General features: G+C 40.6%; 1 protein-coding gene across 1 annotated transcript; it reads right to left on the bottom strand.

Annotated features, from left to right (window-relative positions):
- Positions 1-2,005: 2,005 nt before the first annotated feature.
- On the bottom strand, positions 2,006-7,932 carry LOC131234336 (uncharacterized). The gene is made up of 4 exons (XM_058231142.1): positions 7,779-7,932; positions 5,853-6,300; positions 3,413-3,444; positions 2,006-3,310 (listed from the first exon to the last, which is right to left on the bottom strand). Exons 2-4 carry the CDS (start codon positions 6,151-6,153, stop codon positions 2,366-2,368), a joined length of 1,278 nt encoding a protein of 425 aa, XP_058087125.1. The 5' UTR covers positions 6,154-6,300; positions 7,779-7,932; the 3' UTR covers positions 2,006-2,365.
- Positions 7,933-24,443: the final 16,511 nt, after the last annotated feature.

Here is a 24,443-nt window from a genome sequence, read left to right as displayed (position 1 = left end):
CTCCAACTATCGCATGATCATTATAAAATTTTCCAAGTTCATAAGTGACTGGTCTTCTCATAATTATCGATTCTGACACACCTGCACACATTAAATGTGACAGGAAACCAACCACGCGTCCAACAGAAATGGTTAATTCTCATGTCCATCCATGATAGGGTAGGAAATGGCACCATCAAACACCGCTGAGACCACATGAGTTTTATTTGGCGAATTGCAAGTTGCGGCTCAACCCAGGTGACCAGGCCGGCCATACAGGGCCAGAATTTCGGTGTGGTCCACAAGATCCAAAGTGTGTCGGCACTGCATTTGTTCTATTCACCGACTTTAGCAAGTTGAAAACTCAGATAGGTATTACGTGGTACAGTGCATCAGGAAATGGAGAGTTTGCTGCTGATGAGTGAGAATAGACGCTTAGCTAACAAATAGACAGAAAAAAGAGGGGCAAGAACTATTATAGTTTGCATAAAATGCAATTGTCGATTCGGAAAACAGAGCTTTGCCTAGGGTTTGTAGATGTGGCAACTGATCTCTACAAAACCATTTTTGTGCATCCGACCAATATTTTTCCTCCTTTGGTTAATGTAGCACTGGTCCAACATAGATTGCATGGTGACCCTGCCACCATCAACCTCTGTGGTGACCCTATATAGCGGTATTTGATTGGGCCATGATCTGCTGTCAGAGATGGAGCCTTTTCAAGCGAGGGAATGGATTCAGTGCAACCCTTACAATGGGTCCCACCTTCATGTACATATCCTATATCCACACAATCAATACGTTTTGCCAGATCATTTTAGGGCTTGAGGCCAAAAATGAAGCAGATCCAAATCTCGGGTGGACCATACCATAGGAAACAGTGATTGAACACTCCATTAAAAACTTCCTAGGGCCCACAAATGTTTCCATGATGTTTATTTGCCATCCAACCGGTTGATAAGGTCATATAAACATGGATGAAGGCAAAAAATCAAATATCACCTTGATCCAAAACTTTTGTGGCCCATAATAAGTTTTTAATGGTCAATCACCACCGTTTCCTATGGTATGGTCCACCCGAGATTTGGATCTGCTTCAGTTTTCGGATCATGCCCTATGATAATATGATAAAATGGATGGATGGCATGGACATATACTACATGCATCAAGGTGGGCCCCACAATAAGTGTTACACCGTCTTGGGTGAGGCCAGGGCTGCACCTAATTGGCTCCCTTTTCAAACATGCTTTGTGTGGCCATATCTTTAACATCAGCAGGTGGCCCGATCAAATCCCACCATGTAGGGTCACCACAGAGGTCATGGTGGCAGGATCAGCACGCAATCCTCATCCGCACCATATGGTACCATTCTCATGCAAAAAATAAAAAAGTAAAGTTGAGAAAGGGGCCATAGATTACGTACCACAGGTCCGCTGCAATAGTGAAGAAATTGCAAAGGTTACAACCAGGGTGATATAGTGGTCAGTCTCATGATACAATTGATCATACAAATCAACTGCAGACTTTCATGTTTGGATCCATCTCATGATTGTGGCAGTGTCAATCAACTATGGGAAATCATGACAGATGCCAAGGAATACCAATTTCAACAGTCTAAAAATAGAGAGATGTAAGTGATCGAGTCCAGTCAAATATCTCAATCTCATGGGCTGCGGTTGGATGCTCAAGTGAACTGAACTGCAACTTTCAGATGCTCTGGTATTTGAAAGTAATGTCAATAGGAATTTAGAACATACAACCTTGATGTGAATGCTTGGTTATTTCCGCTTCATTTGACAACAACTGATAACTGAAATTCAATCTGAGAGTGCATCAAAAGCAAATCCTGTCTTTTGAGCCTTTGCCCACTCTTAGAGCTCCGCCATTCATTCTCCAACGTTTTTTTTTCTTTCCCTTTTGGAAGTGTGAAGGTTTGGATTTCATGGGAGAGTTAGTTTATTCTGTTGTGTTTCAGAACATTCGATAACTGTTTACTAACAAAATACCAAGCATTGGAACCATGACATAAGAAATGACAGATTTATTATTATCAGCAGCTGTAAAGGAGAAAGGAAAAGGGAATTTCGAAATTTCCAGTAACAGTAGTGGCAGGCTGCATTTGGCTTGGGCGACAAGAAAAACAATTTGCAATTTTTGGGATTTCTATTCTCAGTAGGATTTCCAAAAGTCAATGCTCATGTGGTATGAACTGTTTCCTTCCCATTATTTCATGACTCTTGAAAAATCTCCTGAGAGAAAAAATTCCAAACAAAATTATTTTTCTCAGCTCCTGAAACAGCCACAAGCCAAACAGAGCCTAAAGCAACATGTAAGAAATGGAAGCAGTTGAGCTGCTCACCTCTTACCACAGCAGAGAAGCTCATTCCTATCGGTATTTTGCCCAAAATCCCTTCCTCCTTGTAGGTTCATTCTCCAATGGGGATCGAGTTGATCTCGATCCGACAGAGAAGTGCCGCCGTAAAAAAGGCCTCCCAAAAGAGCTTTTCATGCTGGAACTGGCCCCCATCTTCGGACCCTTCCCCTCTTGTCTGGTGCTCTTTTCACTTTCAGGATCAATATCTGCAACCCCAATCCGGGATATTTTGTTCCTCGCTTTTGAATCCACATCCCCTCTCGACGCTTTCCGGGACATCTTTGAGGCCATTCTCTCTCCGACCATGCATAGTGGGCAAGACGGGTCATATTTATCAGTTTCAGGCGTCATGTTATCTAAACATTCTGCATGGTACACATGCCCACAAACCAGAACGGCAACTACTGAGAGTTCATTGTTGGCTACGATTTTCTGGCTACTAAACGAAGATCTCTCTGTTAAGAGCTTTGAGCATATCCCACATGCTTGCAGATCTATCGACGGAGAACTTAATGGCTGACTGTTCGATCTGCTCACTTTACCATGGCCAGAGCTCATGTTCTCACTGTCAAAAGACCACCGTTCTCTTTGAGAAGTAGCTACAAGCTCAGAGAACGTGTGCATGATGGACCAACCATCAGATGAGCCATCGTGGGAACCTAATGTCAAGTCATTGCTGCAGGCAGATAGCACAAAGGAATTTCTTCCTTCAGATATGGAATTGTCGTTTTGTGACTTGAACAATGGGATCCGGCTGTCAGAAACTTGCCTTGAGAGTTGGTACCCTGGGGAACGGCGGGCCCGCCTTGAAGGAGTTTGATCTGTGGGATGTGAATGGCTCCGGGAAGATGACGGCTCTGCTTTGAACATTGATGAAGAGGAAGTTGAAGGTACAGAGCCCGAAAGCTTCAAACCTGAAGCATTTGGAGCGGCTCTCGACTTGGTGAGAAAATTTTCCTATAAAAGGATCAGAAATTGAATGTCAAACTAAGACCTGGTGGAGTCAAGCATGACTTCCAATGTTTTTTACTATTGTCATTCCAACAGATTCTAACTCACCTCACTAGAGTTATTGCTTCCCATGGATGGATCTGTTCAACGTATAAAAATATTAGATTTAACATATAAATGGCAAGCATAACAAACATCTGGTTACATGGCAAAATAAAGTTAAGAAACATATTGAGGAAAGAAACATGACAGAAACAAGGACTGAGGAATTATCACAGACAACTCGTAGCAGGTGACCTTCACATGGAACCCAGCTCCACGGAGCAATTTGTCACTTTGTGGGGCATCTATGCACTGCCCCACCATGGATATCACCAGGCTCTGGCCCACCACTCACCAGGTGGGAACAGTACAAAAACAATGGATGGATTAAAATGAGACCTGACAACAGTATGATCCAATGTGTACACAGGGCCTGCCTGATAGGTGGACAGGCCTCAATTTTGTGCCTGGTCATCTTCATGGTGTCAACCTTCCATATGCATTTAGATCTTCCACACGAGTGATACATTGAACATGCATTGACTGCACAAAGTCACATGCAACCAGTAGAAGGTGATCACACCCAAGGTGTTCTGTATCCATTACAATACGCCCATAAAGGTTGCTACGTATAGGTAACGGCCATGACCGTTATGCAATACAGGGGGTGAAATGGGGCAGTTGATTTTTTGAGACCGTATGGGCCGTTACGGTGGCCATAAAGGCCGTTACAGGTCATAACGACCATTACCCCTGTAACAATAAAAAAAATAACCACTTTTTTTTTAAAATTTAAATCTAATTTTTTTCACTTCTCTCATTCCAAAAACTCTCCTAGATCATTTTACAACAGATTTCGACCACGCTTAGTATAGTTTTTAAGATTAAAACCATATATTAAAATGATTTGAGCAAATAGAAGTTGTGAGGGCCATTTTTTCAAAAACTGAAAAAAGTAGTATTTATGCCTCTCTTTTTTTAATGGACATATAATCATGTTCTCAAATTCACTAGATAGCTCGATACAACACTCTCGCCAAAGAGTGGACCGTACACCACCATAAACATGTTTTTATATAATTAAAAAAAAAAAAAAACGAATACATATTTGGAATTTTTACATTATTTTGGATTTTCTAGATATTTTTTTCAGAATTTTTCAGGTAAAAGAAAATTTCCGAGGATCGTAACAGTCACGTAACGGCTGATACCTGTATCTGTAATGGAGGTGACCGTTACAGCTATCGTTACCGAGACGGAATACCTTAATCAAACCCTAATTAGAACTCTCTTTTATATTATAACCATCGTTACAGGGTTTTTGAAGATAAAAGAAACCAATCAATCGCCTTTCAGCTGTAAATAGAAGACAACCTAGAGAGTGTTATGCCAATGGCCTTGAATTACAAAAGGTGGCAGGAAGCAGGAGAATGGATGCACATGCACAAACAACAGCAAGATTGGCATAGAACCTTTGTATGAGAAAAGATTAACCACTACCCTTACCAGAAACCTTTCAAATGCAAGTGATGAAAGACACCCACGAATAGTTTAACTAAACCTATCAAGCTGGTCCAGTCAAACCTGACCAGCATAGATCCAGGGAAAATGACTAGACCTACGAAACAAGGACAGTTTTTTAAAATTGTGTCACATAATCAGGTGCCCATATGTGTCTAACACTCCTAGACATGGTCCATACAAAGAAATAATTCTTTGGCTTGACTATCATTGTTTTATTTAGGGATAATCCTCCACACATAAAAATAATTAATCATCAGATTTATTAGTATCAATTTATTTATGGGGATTTCTATTGCATATAAATGATTAAAAATGTGGTATCACATATGATATTTTAGTATTGACAAAGACCTGTTGATGAGTCTAAGCTTCTTCTTTTTTTTTTTTTGGAAAGGTGTTAAAAGCCACCATATCCTACACACCATGTCCAAATCTGACACAGTCACACATAAACGTATCTATGCCAATGGAGGAATTGAGAATAATGTTAAATTACAAAGGCACAATCTAGTTTGCCGATAAAGACAACACAGCCAATGTTATGCATCTTAGGATAACACATGTTTATGATGAACAGCATGTTCAATTAGACAATGGGTTCTATCTTAGTGTTCCAAATAGTTTTAACCCAAACTACTACACAAAACTTAATTATGCAATCTCAAAAAGCTAGTCCAATCTTATCAATCTCAGTTTTTTGAAACCCAAGGAGAAAATCAGTAAACTGAATGCATTAACTGTGCTCTATGATTATCCCATCAGGTCATAAACATGAAGGATCAACACATGTTTTGACTCATACATCTATTGAAAAAGAACAAACAGTTGATGAAGAATCTATTCTAATTCTAACAGACAAGATAGTCTAGTATGATTATTATTTTTTTTGGAAAGATTTTTCTTGCTATACTATCTTCTCTATCAAGAATATTGAACACTTAAATTAAAAAAGAAAATTAGTCCACTTCCAAAAGCATTCTACCTGAAGCACCAGTTCTGAAGTTCTTAGAAGTGCCCTCAGATACTGACTTTTGCCATGTGGGCATTTGCCCATCCCCCACTGGACTTCCTGCATCTGAGATAGCTTCTATTTCTAAACCAGCACTATGGGAGTCCCCACGAGAAAACTGAGCATGATTATCCATGCCATCTTGATTATGTGTTCGGCTTTCCCATCGAAAGCTCCAAGATGGAGAATATCTAATGTTTCTATGCGAATATTCACTGCCGATCCTGTTCGGTGGAGTTCTGTCCTTCGCAGCGACACAACAAGCAGACCCCATGCTTGTTCACACATGCAAAAACCCTTGCAGCCAATAAGGAACTCATAAACTTCTAATAAACAGTGATGTTCAGAATCCAAAGTCCTGCACTCTTCTAGAATTCGACAAGCTGATGCAGTGAAAATGAAATCATACTTCCAGTTGTTCCTGTACAAATACGTGCAAGCAGTCATGACCCAAGCACCTGAGCATCTGATCTTCAATTAATTTCAAAGAAATTCCATACACAGCATAAACAAACATACAGCAAAAAAATGAAACTATATGAAAACCACAAAGTGACCAATGAGAACATGTTCACAAATCATTCCAATGCATTTTGGTATAATGGAGCATCGCTTCCTGACAAGAAAAACATAATGTTACTACAAATTCTTGAACAGCCAGAGAACATCTTTGTCTACCTCCAGCTTCTTGAAATTCCCTCATCCGAACTACCAGACCCCAAATAGAAAAACCTTTAAAGCACCTACCCTTCACATAGAAATCAAATGGCAGAATATTCTGAAGCATTTCTGCATTAAACATACTAAAACGAACATATTCTAAGCATATAAAGCCAAGCTCAATTCAGGGCTTAAAAGAAGTAAAAAAATAAAAATAAAGAAGAAGAATCAAACAACTTGCTAAAAGTAGAAAGGAACCCAAATAACAACAAAAACGGTTGCCAAAAGAGGAACTTCCTCTTCCATGCAAACCACTTCACCTGCAGCGAAACAATAAACAACAGATCTGAAAGGAAAGGAAAAGCCTATTAACTTCTACCCCTAGAATCGAATTTCAAACATTTCAAGGAACTGCAAAGAGAACGAATGAAACAGGTTCTAAAGATGCGGTATTTCTCTAAAAGTGACAAAGATATTAAAATCGGCTACTAAAATTAGTATGGCGGTTCCCATCAAAATTTCTAAAATAAACAAAATTAGTTAATTCGACACAGAAACCAGCAATGTCAATCAAATCACAAACTCCCCTGTTTCCATTGTCAATCCAAAGAAAATTACCAATAAAAAATAAAACATAAAGCTCAGCCACTAAAACACGAAATTCCTTAGCACGAATTTTTAAAAATAAAGAAATTGAGAATAGATAGCTTCCAAATCAGAGCAAAATCGTAGAAAATAAAACGCTATAAGCACAGTGGAATTTCATCCGTTCTGTTTCAAAATCTCCCTAAATCACTATCAAGATTAACTGAAATCCACTGGTTTCCAAAAATCAAAGCCTAATCCATCATCGCCACCAAAGAAAACTAGGTTTTCAAATTGAATTCAGTGATTTCTTTCAAGAAAACGAAAAAAAATCAAATCATATGCTCAAATTAGCACGAAAAGATCTAAAAGGGAAACCAATCGACCGGAATCCAAACGAAGAATCGAGTTTCATCGTTCTCCACAGATCGGAGATCGAAATCCCTAAAGTACAGGAATCCCTACCGTAACAAGATCAAAACGAACCAAGAAACAGAAATTTCGATCATTTCTGCCGCTAAAGCTCGAGAAAAAACTACGCTTTCTAATCCGAATCACGGATTTCTGCGATTTTCAGCCAAGAATCGCGTAAGCAGGCAGAGAATCTCTCCTTAAGGTACAAAGAAGAGCTGAAAACGACGTAATAAAACGCACCTCTAGGGTTTCAGAGAGACACAGCGCTCCTCTTCTTCGTGTGCTCAAGAGATGGAGAGAAAGGAGGAACGGCGTTTGGATTGGCTATTTATAGCCCGTGAGAGTAAGTTCGTTTCCCGGCAGTACAGTACCGTTTTAGTTTTGACGGAAGAAGAGGTGCCGAGGAATGTCACAAATATCTCCGATATCTTGTGAATCTCCCGATATTCTCGTGATATTTACAAAATCTTGCCAGTTTAATTTCTCGCAATTTATCTTGAATATTTGAAAGTTAAAATAATTATTTTTGAGAAACGCCTGCTGGGCTGGAGAGATCGGATTTGGTGGGAGTCGGGACACACCCAAGACGGTGGGGCCCTTACTGTGGAGCGCACCTTGATGCATGTACTCTGTATTCATCTGTATTCATGTTGTCCATCTATTTGTTAAGATTATTTTAGGGTATTATAATTTATTTTTTTTAAAAAAAAGTTGATCCAAAGATCAACTGGATCACCATAGGATACAGTAGTTATTGACCATTAATGAGCCACAAAAGTTTTGGATCAAGCTGATATTTGTTATTACCCTTCACCTAAGCTTATGTGACCTCATCAATAGATTGGACGGCAAATAAACACTATGGAAACATTAAACTACTCTCTGATAAGTTTTTAATGATAAGGAGTTAAATCACCACTGTTTCTTATAATATGGTCCACCTAATAATTGAATCTAGATTAATTTTTTGTATAATAGTCTAAAATTATTTGGAAAAATTAATAGATGGGATGAATAAAGAATACCTAAGTTAAGATGGGCCCCATAGTAAGGGTTACACTCTCTTGGGTGAGTCCAGGTCCCACTTAATCTGTTTAACTTTCTAAGATAACCATAAGCAAAAGTGCTCCGGTTGCACATGTCATTTGGAGAGTCTAATACATCAATCTAATCCAAGTCATCAATGAGATGACTCTTGTTATGGATAAAAATGACTTGACCACTTGTGAGGTTAGCTTAAACTCATGAGCATGTGCTTCTACGCCGGAGGGTTTTTGGACAATCATCAATAAATCATTTTGGTGAAAGGTAGACACTCACACCATACACTTCTGAGACTTCAACTAAGCTTATCTGCCTGAGCTTCGACCAAGCTTATTTGTTCAAGATCCAACTAAGCTTATATATTCGAGCTCCGACTAAGCTTATCTGTCCAAGTTTCGACCAAACATATCTGTCCAAACCTCAACCAAGTTTATTTGTTCAAGCTCCGACCAAACTTATCTATCCGAGCTTCGACCAAGCTTATTTGTTCAAACTCCGACTAAGCTTATATGTTCAAGCTCTGACTAAGCTTATATGTTCGATCTCCGACCAAGCTTATCTCCTCGACCATCTAGGATCCAGCCAAGGTCGACCTCGACCATCCGCTGTGTAATTCTAGGGTCAACTACGTCGACCCTAATTACTTGCATAAATCTTGGGTGACGGTTGAGAAAATTATACAAAGATTGTTGTATTTGATATTTTAAATCTAATCAAATTCTGTGCAAATTTTCCACACAACTGCGAAAGTGCGAAATTTGTTTACGATTTTGTTTATGATTTTTTCCGATTTTGTTTGGGATTCTTCCTAAAGCTATATATATGGGTGTAAACGGGATCGAGAGGTATTATTCTAAGGGATTCTAAGGCTTTCTAAAAGGTTTATAGAGTTTGCAAATGGTGTAGCAAGGGTGAGATTCAAGCTTGTTTGAATCAGGTAAGTTTTTTCTCTTTGTAATTTCTACTTTCATAGTAAAGATCTGTCGCTTTGTGCTGTAATTTTCAAAAGGGTTTTCCACATTAAATCTTTGTGTTCTCTTGTGTTTGCTTGGTGCTCTTGGATTGCTATCTTAGATCCATCCATGTGTGATTCCGCAGTCCAAAATCCAACAAGTGGTATTAAAGCTATCGTTGGGGCACAGATATGGATTTGTAGGATTAACATCAATGGGAAACACCAAGTTTGATATTAAGAAGTACTCAGGCAAAAATAACTTTAAATTATGGAAGATTAAGATGATTAGTGTATTAACCAAGCAAGGCAAAGTTAAGGCTCTTAAGGAGTGGAAATCAACTATGAAAGATGAAGAATGGAAGACTCTTGATAGTAATGTTTTAACCTCTATTAGTTTATGTCTCACGGATGAGGTTCTTTATAATATTTTGAGGGAGAAAACTGCGGCTAAGTTATGGGCAAAGTTAGAGGACGTCTATGCAAAAAAAATCCTCTAAAAATCGTATACACTTGAAGCTACAGTGGTATAACTTCAAGATGATAGAGGGTAGAGATCTGGAAGCCCACATCAACAACTTTAATAAATTACTTTGTAAATTACTAGATATGTAGGAAGTTATAAAAGATGGGGAACAAGCATATATGTTGTTAAATTCTCTTCTGGCATCGTATGAGTCATTCAATGACGTAATATGCACCGCAAATAAAACCTTGAGTGTCGACATCATTATTTCAGTCCTTAAAGGGAAGGCCATAAGAAAGTTAAACGACGACATGGGTACATTTTCTAATGCACTGATTACGAGAGACAGGAATTCTGAGCGAGATATACGATCTTCAAGACCTAAATCCAAATCCAAGGGCAAGGGCAAGGGCAAAGGCAAAGGAAAACTAAAATGTTGGAACTGTGGGATAACTGGACACATGAAGAAGGATTATACCAATCCTAAAGTGAAGAAATAAAATTCAGAGGCTTCTTCCAAGGAGGCCAATGTTGTCACATCTGATGAAGAGATAAGTGATGGTGATGTACTGTCTGTGTCCATGATCGGACACTTGCACAACAATCATAGAGATGAGTGGATCCTCAATATAGGAGCGTTATATCACATGACTCCTCATCGGAGCTGGTTTGCCACTTACAAGGAATGCAATGGTGGACAGGTCTTTATGGGCAATGACAATGCCTATAATGTTGTGGTGATTAGTACTGTGAGCATCAAGATATTTGATGGAATGGAACATACCTTAACTGATGCCAGGCACGTTCCTGATATGAAGAAAAGTCTGATTTCTCTCAATGTACTCGAGGCTATAGGGTGCAAGTTCACCGGTATTAATGGTGTCCTTAAAGTTTCAAAAGGGGCACTCCTGATTATGAGAGTGCAAAGGTACAAAAACATTTACAGGTTAATCGAGAGCAATTCAAAAGGTGAAACGGCAGCAGCTGTTACAGATTTCACGTCTATACGTATGTGGCATACCCGTTTAGGCCACATGAGTGAGCGGGGCATGAAGGTACTATCTGATCGTTGTCTTATTCCAATTTTTAAGAATTCTGATTTAGATATATGTGAGCATTGTATATATGGTAAACAATCTGGATTATCTTTTAAATCTGAAAAACATATATGTAAGGGAGTGCTTGATTATGTGCACTTTGACGTATGGGGGCCATCGCGAAAGATTTCCATTGGGAGGTCGTCATGGTTTGTTTCATTCATTGACGACTACTCTAGGAAAGTTTGGGTTTACTTCATGAAACGTAAATCCAAAGTTTTCACCATATTCAAACAATGGAATGTAATGGTGGAAAAACAGTTAAGGCGAAAAATAAAGGTTTTAAAGACTGAAAATGGTGGAGAATTCACTTCCACTAGGTTTAATGAATATTGCAATGATGAATAGATCATTAAACATAATACAATGCATCACACGCCCGAACAAAACGGTGTGGCCGAACGAATGAATCGGACTCTCTTGGAGAGGGCTCGATGCATGTTAAGTAATACTGCATTGGGCAAGAACCTATAGACAGAGGCCGTCAACACGGCCTGCTATTTGGTGAACCGATCTCATTTTACGGCAATTGAATGTAAGATCTCAGGGGAAATATGGAGTGGTCATAAGGTAAACTACTCAGATTTGTGCATATTTGGTTATGAGACTTACTCTCATGTACCGTCAGTTGAGAGAGATAAGCTAGACCATAGAACGAAAAAGTATATTTTTGTTGGTTATGATATTAATGTGAAAGGTTAGAGGTTATTCAACAAGGTCACATGCAATGTTATCACTAGTCGTGACATCAAATTTAATGAAAACTCCCTATTCTGCAAGAATGATCAGGAAGAGCGAAAGGAATCTGAAAGGTTAATCGTAGATATCCAGATTGATACATACGATACTCAGGTAGACACGATGTTGTCACGCCCCAAACTCGGAAACCGGGCTCACTGAATTTTCGATCGTCGAATCCGGCGCCGACAGCCTCCGTAGAACCCCATTCTCGGCTCCCAGCGCCCATTCACTAAGTTCTGATCCTGGGATGCTACGAGGAGGATTTTCAACATCAAGTTGATTCGTAATAAGCATAAACAAAGACATAACAAACAAACAACAACCAAAAACTCTATCACATTTCCACTATGATAAAAAACTTTACAAGTATAATGAGCATAAAGGGAAATACAATGATAATGAACAAAAAGCTCCAAGATGATCTATAAAGTGCTCCTGCCTCAACGCTACTGCGCTCCAACATCACCTGCACGCAACGGTCGTGCATAAGCTTATGGAAAGCTTAGAGGGTGGTGTAAGTGTGTGCGCAAGATAGTAGTTATGCAGTATCAGAGTAATGCGGAATATGCTGATGAATTCATAAATGCTAGTAGCCATACCAAGGCTATGCGATGCGAGACATGGATGATGTCGGTCATACTAAGGCCATGCGGTGCGAAATGCAACTCAAGCATGCGAATCTTCATCTAAGTCCACATATCAATACAGCTCAACCCTGAAATATCACCGGGGTGTAGTACACTCCAAACCAGATTGCCGCCCCATCGTGTGCAATAAGGCGAGTGAAAGAGACCTCACTATCCGCCTGCCAATATCGGGCTCGGCTCGTCGATAGCAGACTTATTCCTCGAAATGGTCAAACTCAGCCTAGCTTTGCCCCCTCCTCTCAGACGGGTAACGCCGCACCCCCTTCCAACCGACCACGACACAGTGAAAAGCGCGACCATCTGGTAATCGGCACTCGACGCTCATGCACCCACTCGATCTAGACGTTGGACCAACTTCCTGGTACCATAAGGGTTTAGAGACTTTCACCCAAGAATATCTATAGCACCCCATATAGAACAAGATTTTCGGTATTCAATCCTGCCAACCACGATACGCCTGTGGAGGCTACAACCCTGATGTCGCTAGGGCGTATAGTATACATGTCACATAATGGGGGATGCATGAATCATGCAATCCAGTCATACATCAATCATGCGTGTACTACGCGCTCATGTGGGCATCTCCCTTTTCTAGGGAGTCCCATAACAATATGTTAATGACATGTGCTATGATCAATCACTCATCTCATCACAAGCATGCAGATGATGCGTATGGGCATGTATTATGATGTTATGTTGTCACATACTCATAATCGGTATCGATAATCAACATCGATAATCGGTACCGATAATCAGGGTCGATAATCGACATTAGCCTCGACAATCGGCACCGATAATCAGCATCGGTAATCGACACCCATAATCAGGGTCAATAGTCGGCGTCGGTCTCAACAATCGGCACCGATAATCAACAGATAAACAAAGCGAGGTCCATAGATGATCAGCCGATCAACCCTAGTATAAGGATCGACACCTGACCGTGGTTATATCAAATCCGATAGCACGGAGTCATCCGTCTACGGCGAATAGGGCCCACTTATTTGGTTAACCCACAAGAGAATGGGCCTAACCAGGCCTAAGGGAAGGTCACAATGTGGACATCTAACCATCATTGCCCATCAATGTGGACATCTAACCAACATTGCTCCCAAGGAGTGGCCTATATAGGGCCAAACATATAGTGGGCCCATGGCCTTATGTACAATCACGATGGCCTCATTTACGTCACATAAGCCTCTTCATATGTGCCAACATACATCTCATCGAGCCTAAAATACACAACAAGTGGGCCTCACACCTGGGCCTCAAACATATCACAATGGGCCTCTTATGTCAAGCGGGCCACATCACATGGGCCGCATTATAAGGGTCGCACCGACGGGCTTCATGTGTATCAAATAGGCCGCACCGATGGGCTTATTTAATTCAAGTCGGGCCCAACCTTATGTATTTGAGATCTGACATATTCATAAGTTGGCATAGAGGTAAATGAAGTGAAAACATTATCAACTTATTTGGAACCTACCATGGTCCTTAGAAGTTTGAACGGTGGATGCCGCTATCTACTATTTAAATGGTGGGGTCCACTTGAACTTTAGATCTCACTATTTCTTTTGCCCACGCCATAAAATGATATCTCAAATGGTTGGATGGTTTGTATACAACACATGCATCATGGTGGGTCCCATAGACGCGTGAATGGAACAGGTGAGACCTACTAAACTCGATGTTATGTACAGCCGCTGGCGGTGGGGTCCACCTGTTGCCGTGCACAGCAGAAATAGGGTGGTTGTACTGCCTGAAAGAGGTAGAGGTGGGTCCATGTAGGGCCCACCATCCTATACATATAAAGTATATAATATATTATATATAATATATATTTATTTATTTCATAAAAAGTTGCTGCTGCTGAGCAGCTTTAAGCATTTAAAGACAGAGGTGGGTCCCACGTAGGGCCCACCCTCATATATTATTAATATATATATACAAAATATTGTATTATAATATCTAATATATAATATATAATATTATATATTACATATAATATAATATAATATAATATATTAATATATATATATATATATATAACACCCAACATCCAGGCCGTCTACGCCCTGGACATGCACGTACATCAGGGGTGCTGCCCACACGTGGCACAACACATGCATGAGGCGCGGCCCACCCCAATGGATGGACGGCGTAGGTGGGTCCCATGGACCCCACGCTAGCTCGCACTTCACTGTTGCCACCGCCACAAGGATGGATGTCAAGACCTCAGCGTGAAACGAGGTATCTTTCACTCAGTCTGCCAGTGAGCTATGGATGTGGGTGTGTACATGCACCAAGGAGGGCCCCACAGGGACGTGGGTCCCACAGTCAGACGGTTAAGATATAATACATGCATTAAGGGGGCCCACCAAAATGGATGGATGACGTGGGTGGGTCCCATGGACCCCACCGTTAGGTCACACCCATGTCAGTACACACACACCATGCTAGCCACCTCCCCACGTCAGCCCACACTTCACTGCTGGCCACACCTATTGTCAGTACACACCTCATTGTCAGTTTACATTTCCCCATTAGCCACCCCACTGTCAGATACGTTCAGCGTCTCTGGACGGACGGTGTGGATGTACACCTCATCAAGGTGGGTCCCACATGGCCCACTTGCTTTGAATCAGCCTGATATTTGTGTTTGCTCATCATCCAAGCCCATTGGATGGCCTGGATAAAACAGATGGACGGCGTGGGCTAAAAGGGTAAGATCAAGGTGGGCTATACTGTTTTGGATAGGTGGACCGGGTGGATGATATCATACATCAAGGTGGGCCACAAGCCATCATACACAAGAGAGAGAGAGAGACATTGGTGAGGTGGAGGGGCCTCGCCACTATGGGCCCCTCTTTAATACAAAGGCTACATCAAGGTGGGTCCCAATAGATATGAACTCTTAAATCAAACAAATAAATGAAAGACAAAATCCAAAATCACCCACCGCCTTCTTCTTGCTCCCTTGGCTTCCTTTGCTCCTTAGCATTGATTCCAACGGAGGAGATGAGGTTTGGATGGTAGAAATGGGAGATGAAAGGGTAGGAAAAGTTGGCCACACTTGTGGCTCTCTTGGAGGTTGAAAAATGCTTGGACGTGAGGCTCTTGGTTGCTTGGAACAACTTTGAGAAATGAGAGAGAGTTGTAAGTAAAGAGAGGGATGGGTGATGGATGTGGTGGTGATGGATGTGTAAGAGACTTTTAGACTTTTGTGGTAAATGGTGTAAGAGAAGTATGGGTGTGTAAAAATCTTTTTGACTTTGGGGGTTGCTTGGGGAAGGGTGAGAGGTGATGTGTACTTGACATGTACTAGACATGATGGGATAGATTGATTGAGGTGACATCTCGTAGAGATTCTCTCGAGATTCACATGCGCGGCATTTTCTTCATACCGAGCGCGGACCCACATCTCCTGGACAGAGTATCGGATTGGCGCGCGAGATGCGGCATCGGAACCGCGGCGACGGCGCGGTCGCTAGGGTACAAGTCTCGGTTTGAGTCGACTCGGGTTGACGGCGTGTGACGTAGGGTCGTGCGTAAATGCCGATTAAGGGTCGAAGGTTGTCAGAATTCGACCGGGAAGACCGCGAAAGTCTACGGAACGATACGATTTAGGATACGGGGCTTACAGATGTGCAGATAGAGGTACAGGAGCAGGTGGAGGAGCCACCTGTGAGAAGAAACCAACCGCGTGATGGCAGGTTACTGGCAAGATACAGGGACGACTCTAATATTGCATATGCCCTCATTACAAATGAGGAGGGATCCGCTGTAACGCCCCAAACTTTTCGATACTTGAGCATCGAAAGTTCTCGAGCATAACCATAAAATTCATCATAATATATACGTGTACTCGATGTCAGTCCATCTATCCTAGCCTTACACCCTTGCCATAACACAAACCTAACCATTGGGAATGATCTCCAGTCATATATCAAGCCATCTGACCGTTGATTTTAAAGACAAGACCATCCATCATATGGTTTGATACATATACATCCCCTTGATTAACTTGGTGAATAATTCCTTATTCATAATGATTCAGATACAAGTTCTTTTGTAAGAATTGTTTGGAAAGGACATATAACCATATAGACCATCAAATTTCACAAAACTCTTAGATTATTGATAATTATAAAAATGCCACTAACTTAGACCTTGAATTCTAAATCACATGGTTTCCACTATCTGTTTGATGTGAAAATTTATACCATGCTTATGAATCATAAATCAGCCGTACACACTGAATTTCAGCCCTTAGATCGGTGTATAAGTGATCTGATCGATAGATCAGCCCCCCAACAGTTGATTTTGGGTGTCCATCAAGTGAAGGAAGGTTATGAGTAGTTGTAGTAGAATGGTTCCCTCCATCTATGGCTAGATGATCTTATGAGCTGGCTAAATGACAAATAAACATCAAAGTAAAGCCTAGAAAGGTTTCAATCATAGGGACCATAATAATCACCGTTACTTGGAGTGTGACCCACTTGATCTTTGAATATAGTTAAAATTTGGGCTCAACCCCTTAGATTGAATGGAAAAATGGACGGACGATGTAGATCTTAGAAAACACCACTGTGGGCCCCACAATCGACCCTGAGATCATCGCTGCATAGGTGCACTGGTAGTGCACCGGATTTGGAAATCCGGTCAAACATGGTTGACCCGATTCCTATTCAAAGAAGAAGATCTCCCTCTCCTTTTCTTCTGCCGCACCAAATGGACAGACAGCGTCCATGTTGGGACCTACGGTGGGCCATGATCGTGATCATCCAAGATGATTTGAACGGTTCATTAATACCACGGGGTCAAAACGACCAAACCCTGGCCCTTTTTCTCTCCCAACGCGACCGAAAAACTGGACGTTTCCTCGCCCAAAATTCATCCGCAAGAAAAGGAACCGGAAATAGTTCAGTCTCCACGTGCAGGACGCCCAAGCCCTGGATCTTAGCTTTAATCTAAGTCATCCAAACTGAAGATGAGGGAGATCCGACCACACCCCAAGCATTGGGAGTTCGAAAGAATCCATGCGATTCCGGGATTTTACAAAATAACCTACGGCATAATCAGACCACATCTGTTTGGGGACGTTGTGGCCTACCATGATCAATCCATTGAAAGATCTAGACCGTCCATCTTGTGTACACAACAAAACCAACCCTACCCACGTCAGTAGAAAGGAATGGAAGAAGATCTCAACTCGTACCAATTTCTACTGAGCATAAACGGAGTGCGTAAAAGAATCCGCCTGACTCTTTTCGCCTATGCAAACGGCTTTACGTAGGAAGGTTTTGGAACCCCTCAGGCCTATAAGAACCTCTCTCGTTCGATGATGGAAAAAAGAAGGAAAGGTGTGAGAAAGAGAGAAACATGAGAAGAACAGTGGCCAGCCCCTGCTGGGCATGACAGCAAGAAAAGGAGGAAGGAAGAAAGAGAAAAAAAAGAAAAGAAAAGAAAACAAAGAAAAGGAAAGAGAAAGAGAGAGAGAGAGAGAGAGAGAGAGAGAGAGAGAGACCGGCTGCCTTGCGAAAGATTACACGCAGTTTCAAGTCCGACGAATATGGGAAGGATCATCCTAATCCCTGACTAAGAGATCAAAGGTATTGATTCACAAACTTTTTCCTACAACGGTTCGAATTGACTTAACAAAAGATTTATTGAAAATGGATTTTTTTTTTTTTTTGGGTTAGCTTGTTAGTACACACCCATGTCAGTACACACACTCCATGTTAGCCACCCCCGCTGGGGATCGATACCAAGACCTCAAGTGTTGAAACGAGGTATCTCCACTCAGTCTGCCAGCTGAGTTATGGATCTGGGTGTAAAATAGAAATCAATTGGAATGTGAATAATGGCGAATTAAAATATATCCACATCTATTCCGATATTCACTCCAATCCTAGCATAAAACACAACTTAACCTTATCATTCTAAACTATACAATAACTTAACTATATGAGTCATATTGATGCTACCAGATTTGAAGCGTGAGGACACACACCTAACAATGTTAGGGAGAGATCAAGGTCGATAAGGTGAGAGTTTTATCCTTTAAGCTTACACTAATTTAAGTTATTATATTTATCATGCCTTTCCATGCTGTTAAAGATGTGAATTATCTTATTCTTTTTATACCTTTAATGATGTGAATCATCCTACCTATCATGTTTATATTTTTCTGAGAACTATCCTATTAATTGATTCAGTTATTATCATTACAATTATTGGCCCTATTGGGATTATAACATTATGTCAATTATAAGTGATTTTTATGAATTTATGTGAGGCCATGGATACAAGCCTGCCCTTGGCTTATTAATTTATTGAGTTGGCCCTGCCACTCGTCTCTTTATTTTGAGTTGGTCATTGCTACTCTCTGTATTATAGAGTTGACCATTGTTACTCTTCTCTTATTATGATTGACCATTGCCACTTGTGTTGAGTATACCCTTATCACTCTTCTCTTTATTATTTTGGCATTGTGCCATCTATCTTTACGGCTTAGGCATGTGTCTTGCTATTCCAGAACCTCCATAATTCAGTTGATATTCTTTATAATTCAGATTCAGTTATATTTGTTATGATTCAGTTTATATTCTCTATAAGTACAAGTAATGTATAAGATGTATCACAACTAGTGATTCAAATATTCTATCATGGATGTAATGCGCTCTGAGTTGAGACCCTTTTGGGGCACGTAAGTCCTTGAGCCTTCGGGTAGTGGTGCACAAATCAATATGTGTAATTCGCAAATGCAGTGTCACATCACTCTGGGATTGGATGTTGTAAATAGTCACTCTATAAACAAATCGTTGCACGTAATTCACGCAGCTCATGTGTTATGCGCTCTGAGGAGTTCTCGTAAATCCACGGTAGCATTGGTCATGGCGGTGATATCCGTAGTTATGGGATGTGGGTCGAGCCGGTTGTTTATAAATCGTATTCCACAATGTGATGATCACTACGTATGATGAGCCACACATACTTTGCTAGATATGCATATCATGTATGTTGTGTGCGCATGCTGATACCCTCGTGTTAGTAGAGCACGAGACATATCAGACCCTTACTTTACCTGTTATAAATCTCTAAAATTATTGTTAATCTTAAAGGATAACTTTCACTATGAGTAGGGTATTGACCCTTTCACAATCGTACAATTATACAGGTGATGTACAGGTGTAAAGACTTAAAGGGCTCGCTTCCTGTAGAAGACTATGCTAAAAGAATTCGAAGCTAGATTATTTAATTAGATTTATACTTTCGCTGCGAACTCGATGAATGTAATGAGCTTTCATTGGGAAGGCTTTGATTATTCCTTTTACTCTAAGGATATATAATCAATACAGTTGATTTTATTCTTATGAATGTTACCTTCATGAATGTATCTGGATGTGATCTAAATGAAAAAAAATAGGTGTGATTTCAGAGCATCCAGTTGTACATTGTCAACACCCGGTTTACTCGGGTACGAGTACATACTCTGACCATGAAAATTTGGGATGTTACACCCGCTTACTATTTAGAAAGCTCTTAATGAGCCTGATGCAGAAAAATGGAAGGCTGGTATAGACGATGATATGGACTCGTTGCACAAAAATCATACATGAGAGCTAGTGGAGTTTCCAGTGGGTTGAAAAGTGATCAGATGCAAGTAGTTATTGAAAAGAAAACATGATAGATACAAAGCTAGATTAGTAACGAAGGATTATGCTCAGAGAGAATAAATCGACTTCACAAAAATATTCACACCGATGGTTAAGCATGTGTCTATTAGATTTGTGTTGGTGTTGGTTGCCCAATACGATCTCAAGCTGAAATAGATGGACGTCAAGATTGCATTCCTGCACGGGGAGTTGGAAGAGCAGATCTACATGAAGCAACTAGAGGGCTACGAAATTAAATGGATGGAGAAAAAGATTTGCAAGTTAATGAGTTCGTTGTTTATTTTGAAGTAGTATAAAAAATTTGATTATTTCACGTTGAGTCAGAAATTTATTCGAAGTGAATACAATCACTGTATTTATTACAAGACAGTGAGTGATGGTAAATTCATCATCCTAGTATTGTATATTGATGATATGTTGATCGCTTGTCATGATATGTCTGAAATCAATGTACTGAATACTCAGTTATCAGGGACATTTGAAATAAAAGATCTAGGGGCAGTAAAAAGTGTTCTTGGCATAAATATTTATAGAGATAGGAAGAAGAGTAGGCTTTGGTTATCACAGGCAAAATACTTTAAAAATGTGTTGATAAAGTATAGGATAGACCAAGCAAAGCCGATGAGCGTTCTCCATGTGGCTCATTTCAAGCTTTCCTCATAACAATGTCATAAATCAAATGAGGAAAAACAGGTTATATCTTATGTGCATTATTTGAATGCGGTTGACAGTTTAATATATGTCATTGTCTGTACGAGACCAGATATTTCACAGGCAATCGGTGTTGTAAGCAGATACATGTCAAACTCTAATAAACAACATTGGGAAGCGATGAAATAGCTACTTCAATACATTCGAGGTACGAAAGACTACTTCTGAACTTTTGAGAAGACAGGAACTAAGTTGGTACGGTATGTGGATTGAAACTACGTAGGCACTTTCTTTCAAGACCGAGGTCTTGGTATCGATCCCTAGTGGGGGTGGCTAAGAGTGGGGTGAACTACCAAGATAATAATAAAAAAAAAAAAGTAAACATCCTGGTAGACTTCATAAATATTTTTACTCGAGGATTCAATCACTACTTCCATGTAAGAGTTCCGCATGCTTCATCATTGGATTCATGCCTTAAGATGAGCTTTGAAAATAGTTGGACGGTGTAGATTTAAGGCACATGCACCATGAGCTCCACAATCAAGTGTCTCACCCACCTAGGTGGATCCAGGTCTCACCTAATCTGCTTCCATATTTCTCCTGTGACCATCCTTCTCCATCAGCCACTATGACGGGCTATAATGGATAGATTGGCCGAAATGCTGATAGGATCTTTTTTTTAGAGACCATCAAACAAATTAAAGGCTAATTATCACATAGGTAAGATTTCATATTAGAGCGACATTTGTGCAGTAGCTCATAAAATCTGTGTTGGACACCTGATGTACGGTTGAGATAGCATGATTGGATTGTCTAAGTGTCCCAATACAACTAGAAGCACACTAACTTACCGTGCTCACTAATTTTATACATTTATTTTCTAACTTCATTTATTAATTTCATATGGATTTTCTCCATAAAAGAGATTTCGACAACCTACCGGTAAACTCTAGGGCGACAAATTGCCGAGAACGATATTTGTAACTATGGTGCCGTGTACCGCGCGTTAGGAAGCCTGTACGACTCTGACGCCACACGTACATGCGTTTGAAACCGTTGGTTTGGTGATCCGCACCGTCGATTCTCCGGAGCTTCACTGGGCGTGTATTTAAAAACTTTCAAGATTAAAGGATTTTTATTCTTAGATCAGTGGGCTAGAAATAGATTGCAGATAAAACAGAAAGAGTGCATATTAGATGGATAGGATCTTACTGATGTAGATAAATTTTTGAGATTTGTCCATCCACGATACGAGCCCCTAGATCAACCGTCTAGATCACCGCAAGATGGGCCCACTCAGAATTAAAAATTCTCGTGTTCTCGACCATACACGTCCCTTGCAACCCAAGTTGGATGAGGTGTCACGTGCCTCGCCACGTAGGATGCTCAGTTATTTCGGCGTGGAAATTGAGAAACATGAAAGCTTTGACGCGCTAGCGGAGTGTGATAGATGATACGCAGGCACTGAGAAATTCCATTCGTGGCACATATCTAGTTCTTAAACTACCTAAATTACTTACTGGATTTAGATGTGCCACAAACCAATAATTACATTTATTTTAATACATAAAATTAAGTGGGTGGACATTTATTGGACGGTTGAATGAAAAATATCCAACCGTCCTATTTCAGCCGACAAATCTCCTCGAATCAGACATCAAGACTATTCCAAAGATCTAATTTTGGGATTGTGACTTAATTACAGTGATCCACACAATTTAAATGGTTTATTTGAGCTAACCTACATTGTGTAATTTTGGAGTCCCGCATATCAAGCGTCATAAGCAACCAGAGTATCAAATAGCTTCCCACCGAAGAATTCTTTGAAGCTTACCACGTAATCAGTGAAGACGAAAAAGTAACACAAATCTAAACTGTCCAAATCGTGGCCCCATCCTTTACCGATGAAAATCTGGAAAAACACAATTCAACGGTTCAAATTTAAATACTACGAATCTTAATCAATATACTTTACTTTAAAGTGGGTCCCACGATGATTGGAAAAGTATGCACAACGCTCACGTGCAGGAGTCGACGCGCGACTTTGTTGTGGCAAATGGACCACGTGTTCCCCTTTTTTTCTGCGACGGACGCGGAATCGTCTACACCACCTAGTCAATGCAGCGCTTGTAACATCCATGATTTTTTAGGCCCGCCATTTTTTAAAATCTGAAATCCACTCCGTCCATAACTTGATATACTTGATGCTAGGTCCTAGGACCAAAAAATCAGCCATAAAAATAACTCAGTTGGACCACACCAGAGGGGAAATGGGATGGGATGCCAACCATAGGTTTGTGTGTGGGGCCACATGGTGTGAATCTTTCATCAAACACGTCCATAAGGTGTGACTCGCAAAAATATCCTGATCCAAAACTCAGTTGGGCCACAAAGCTGGAACTTAGACATAATTGTTACAATTGGTGTGGCTCATATGAGTATTTTACCGATACTATCTGTTGCATGTGCAGTGGATACAGGGTCTATCTCCAGTTGGACGGAGTGGATTTCATACGCAATATGGACGGCCGGAAAGTAGACAATTCCGGTCGGACACAGTCATGCTGACCGTGGAAAGGCGGGAAAAGACAGTGAGGTCCACCGTACTTTGATAAGCAACGGCAGGTGATATGGTAGAGAACGGAGAACCGAAATGTGGTAGAGCCCTCTCTCTCTACGTCCCACGTGGAAAGGTTATGGATCAATCGGGACCGTGCATCCAGTCGATCCTCTACTGGATGGCTTATCATCATTTTCCAAAATTGATATCAACCGTTGAATAAATTTCTTTTCTGTCCCCACATTGAGCCCACTGATCCAATGGATAGCATTATATACGGATACTGGCGCTCTGGAATCATCTGCAACACATGTTTCCTGCAGTGCGAAAAATACCCGTCTATGGGCCTACCATGTTGTATATGTAAATCCACTCGTTCTATCATGTTCTATACTTGATGTTAGAACACAAGGCAAAAAATTTCTAATCTTAGATGGGCCACACCAAACGGAATAATGGGGATGAAATGTTAGCCATAGATTTGTATATAGGAGCACCAAGGCATGTATCTTCCATCAAACCTGATAATCAGGTTTAACTTACAAGGATGAAGAGAAGATAGAAAAAATCAGCATGATGCAAAACTCATTTGGGCCACACCATGCGAACTTAACAGTTTTGAAAGCAATTTGAATTATTTCTAATGGTGGAGCCCATGTGAGTTTTTAAGTGAACTTATCTCCTTAATGTACAGTCCATATTATTTTCACCTGATTGACGGAGTGGATCTTACATATATAATTTGGTGGACCCCACAGACTCGAGTGTTCTACGCAACCTGGAAAGCAGGCGTTGTAGAGGATTTCAGTACAGTACTGGCATGGAAATGTGCTGTACGCGCGTACGCGGAGGTTGAGTTAGACGTAACCATCTTGAAAATGGATAGTTTTTTTATAATGGATGATGTGAGCCTCGTGTTGACAACTCAAAATTCCATCCATGTGGGCCCTCCATTCATCAGGACTGCTCGGAACACAGGTCCCGTCATGGACGGTGTTGTCCCATCCTTTAACCTGTGGCCTTTGGATCAGTGGTTAAGATGAAAATACACCAATCGTTTTATATCTA

Source organism: Magnolia sinica, chromosome 19, assembly GCF_029962835.1.
Source record: "Magnolia sinica isolate HGM2019 chromosome 19, MsV1, whole genome shotgun sequence".
Taxonomy (NCBI): Eukaryota; Viridiplantae; Streptophyta; class Magnoliopsida; order Magnoliales; family Magnoliaceae; genus Magnolia; species Magnolia sinica.
Note: the sequence above shows the minus strand (reverse complement) of the source record. Positions and strands in the feature narration are given on the sequence as shown.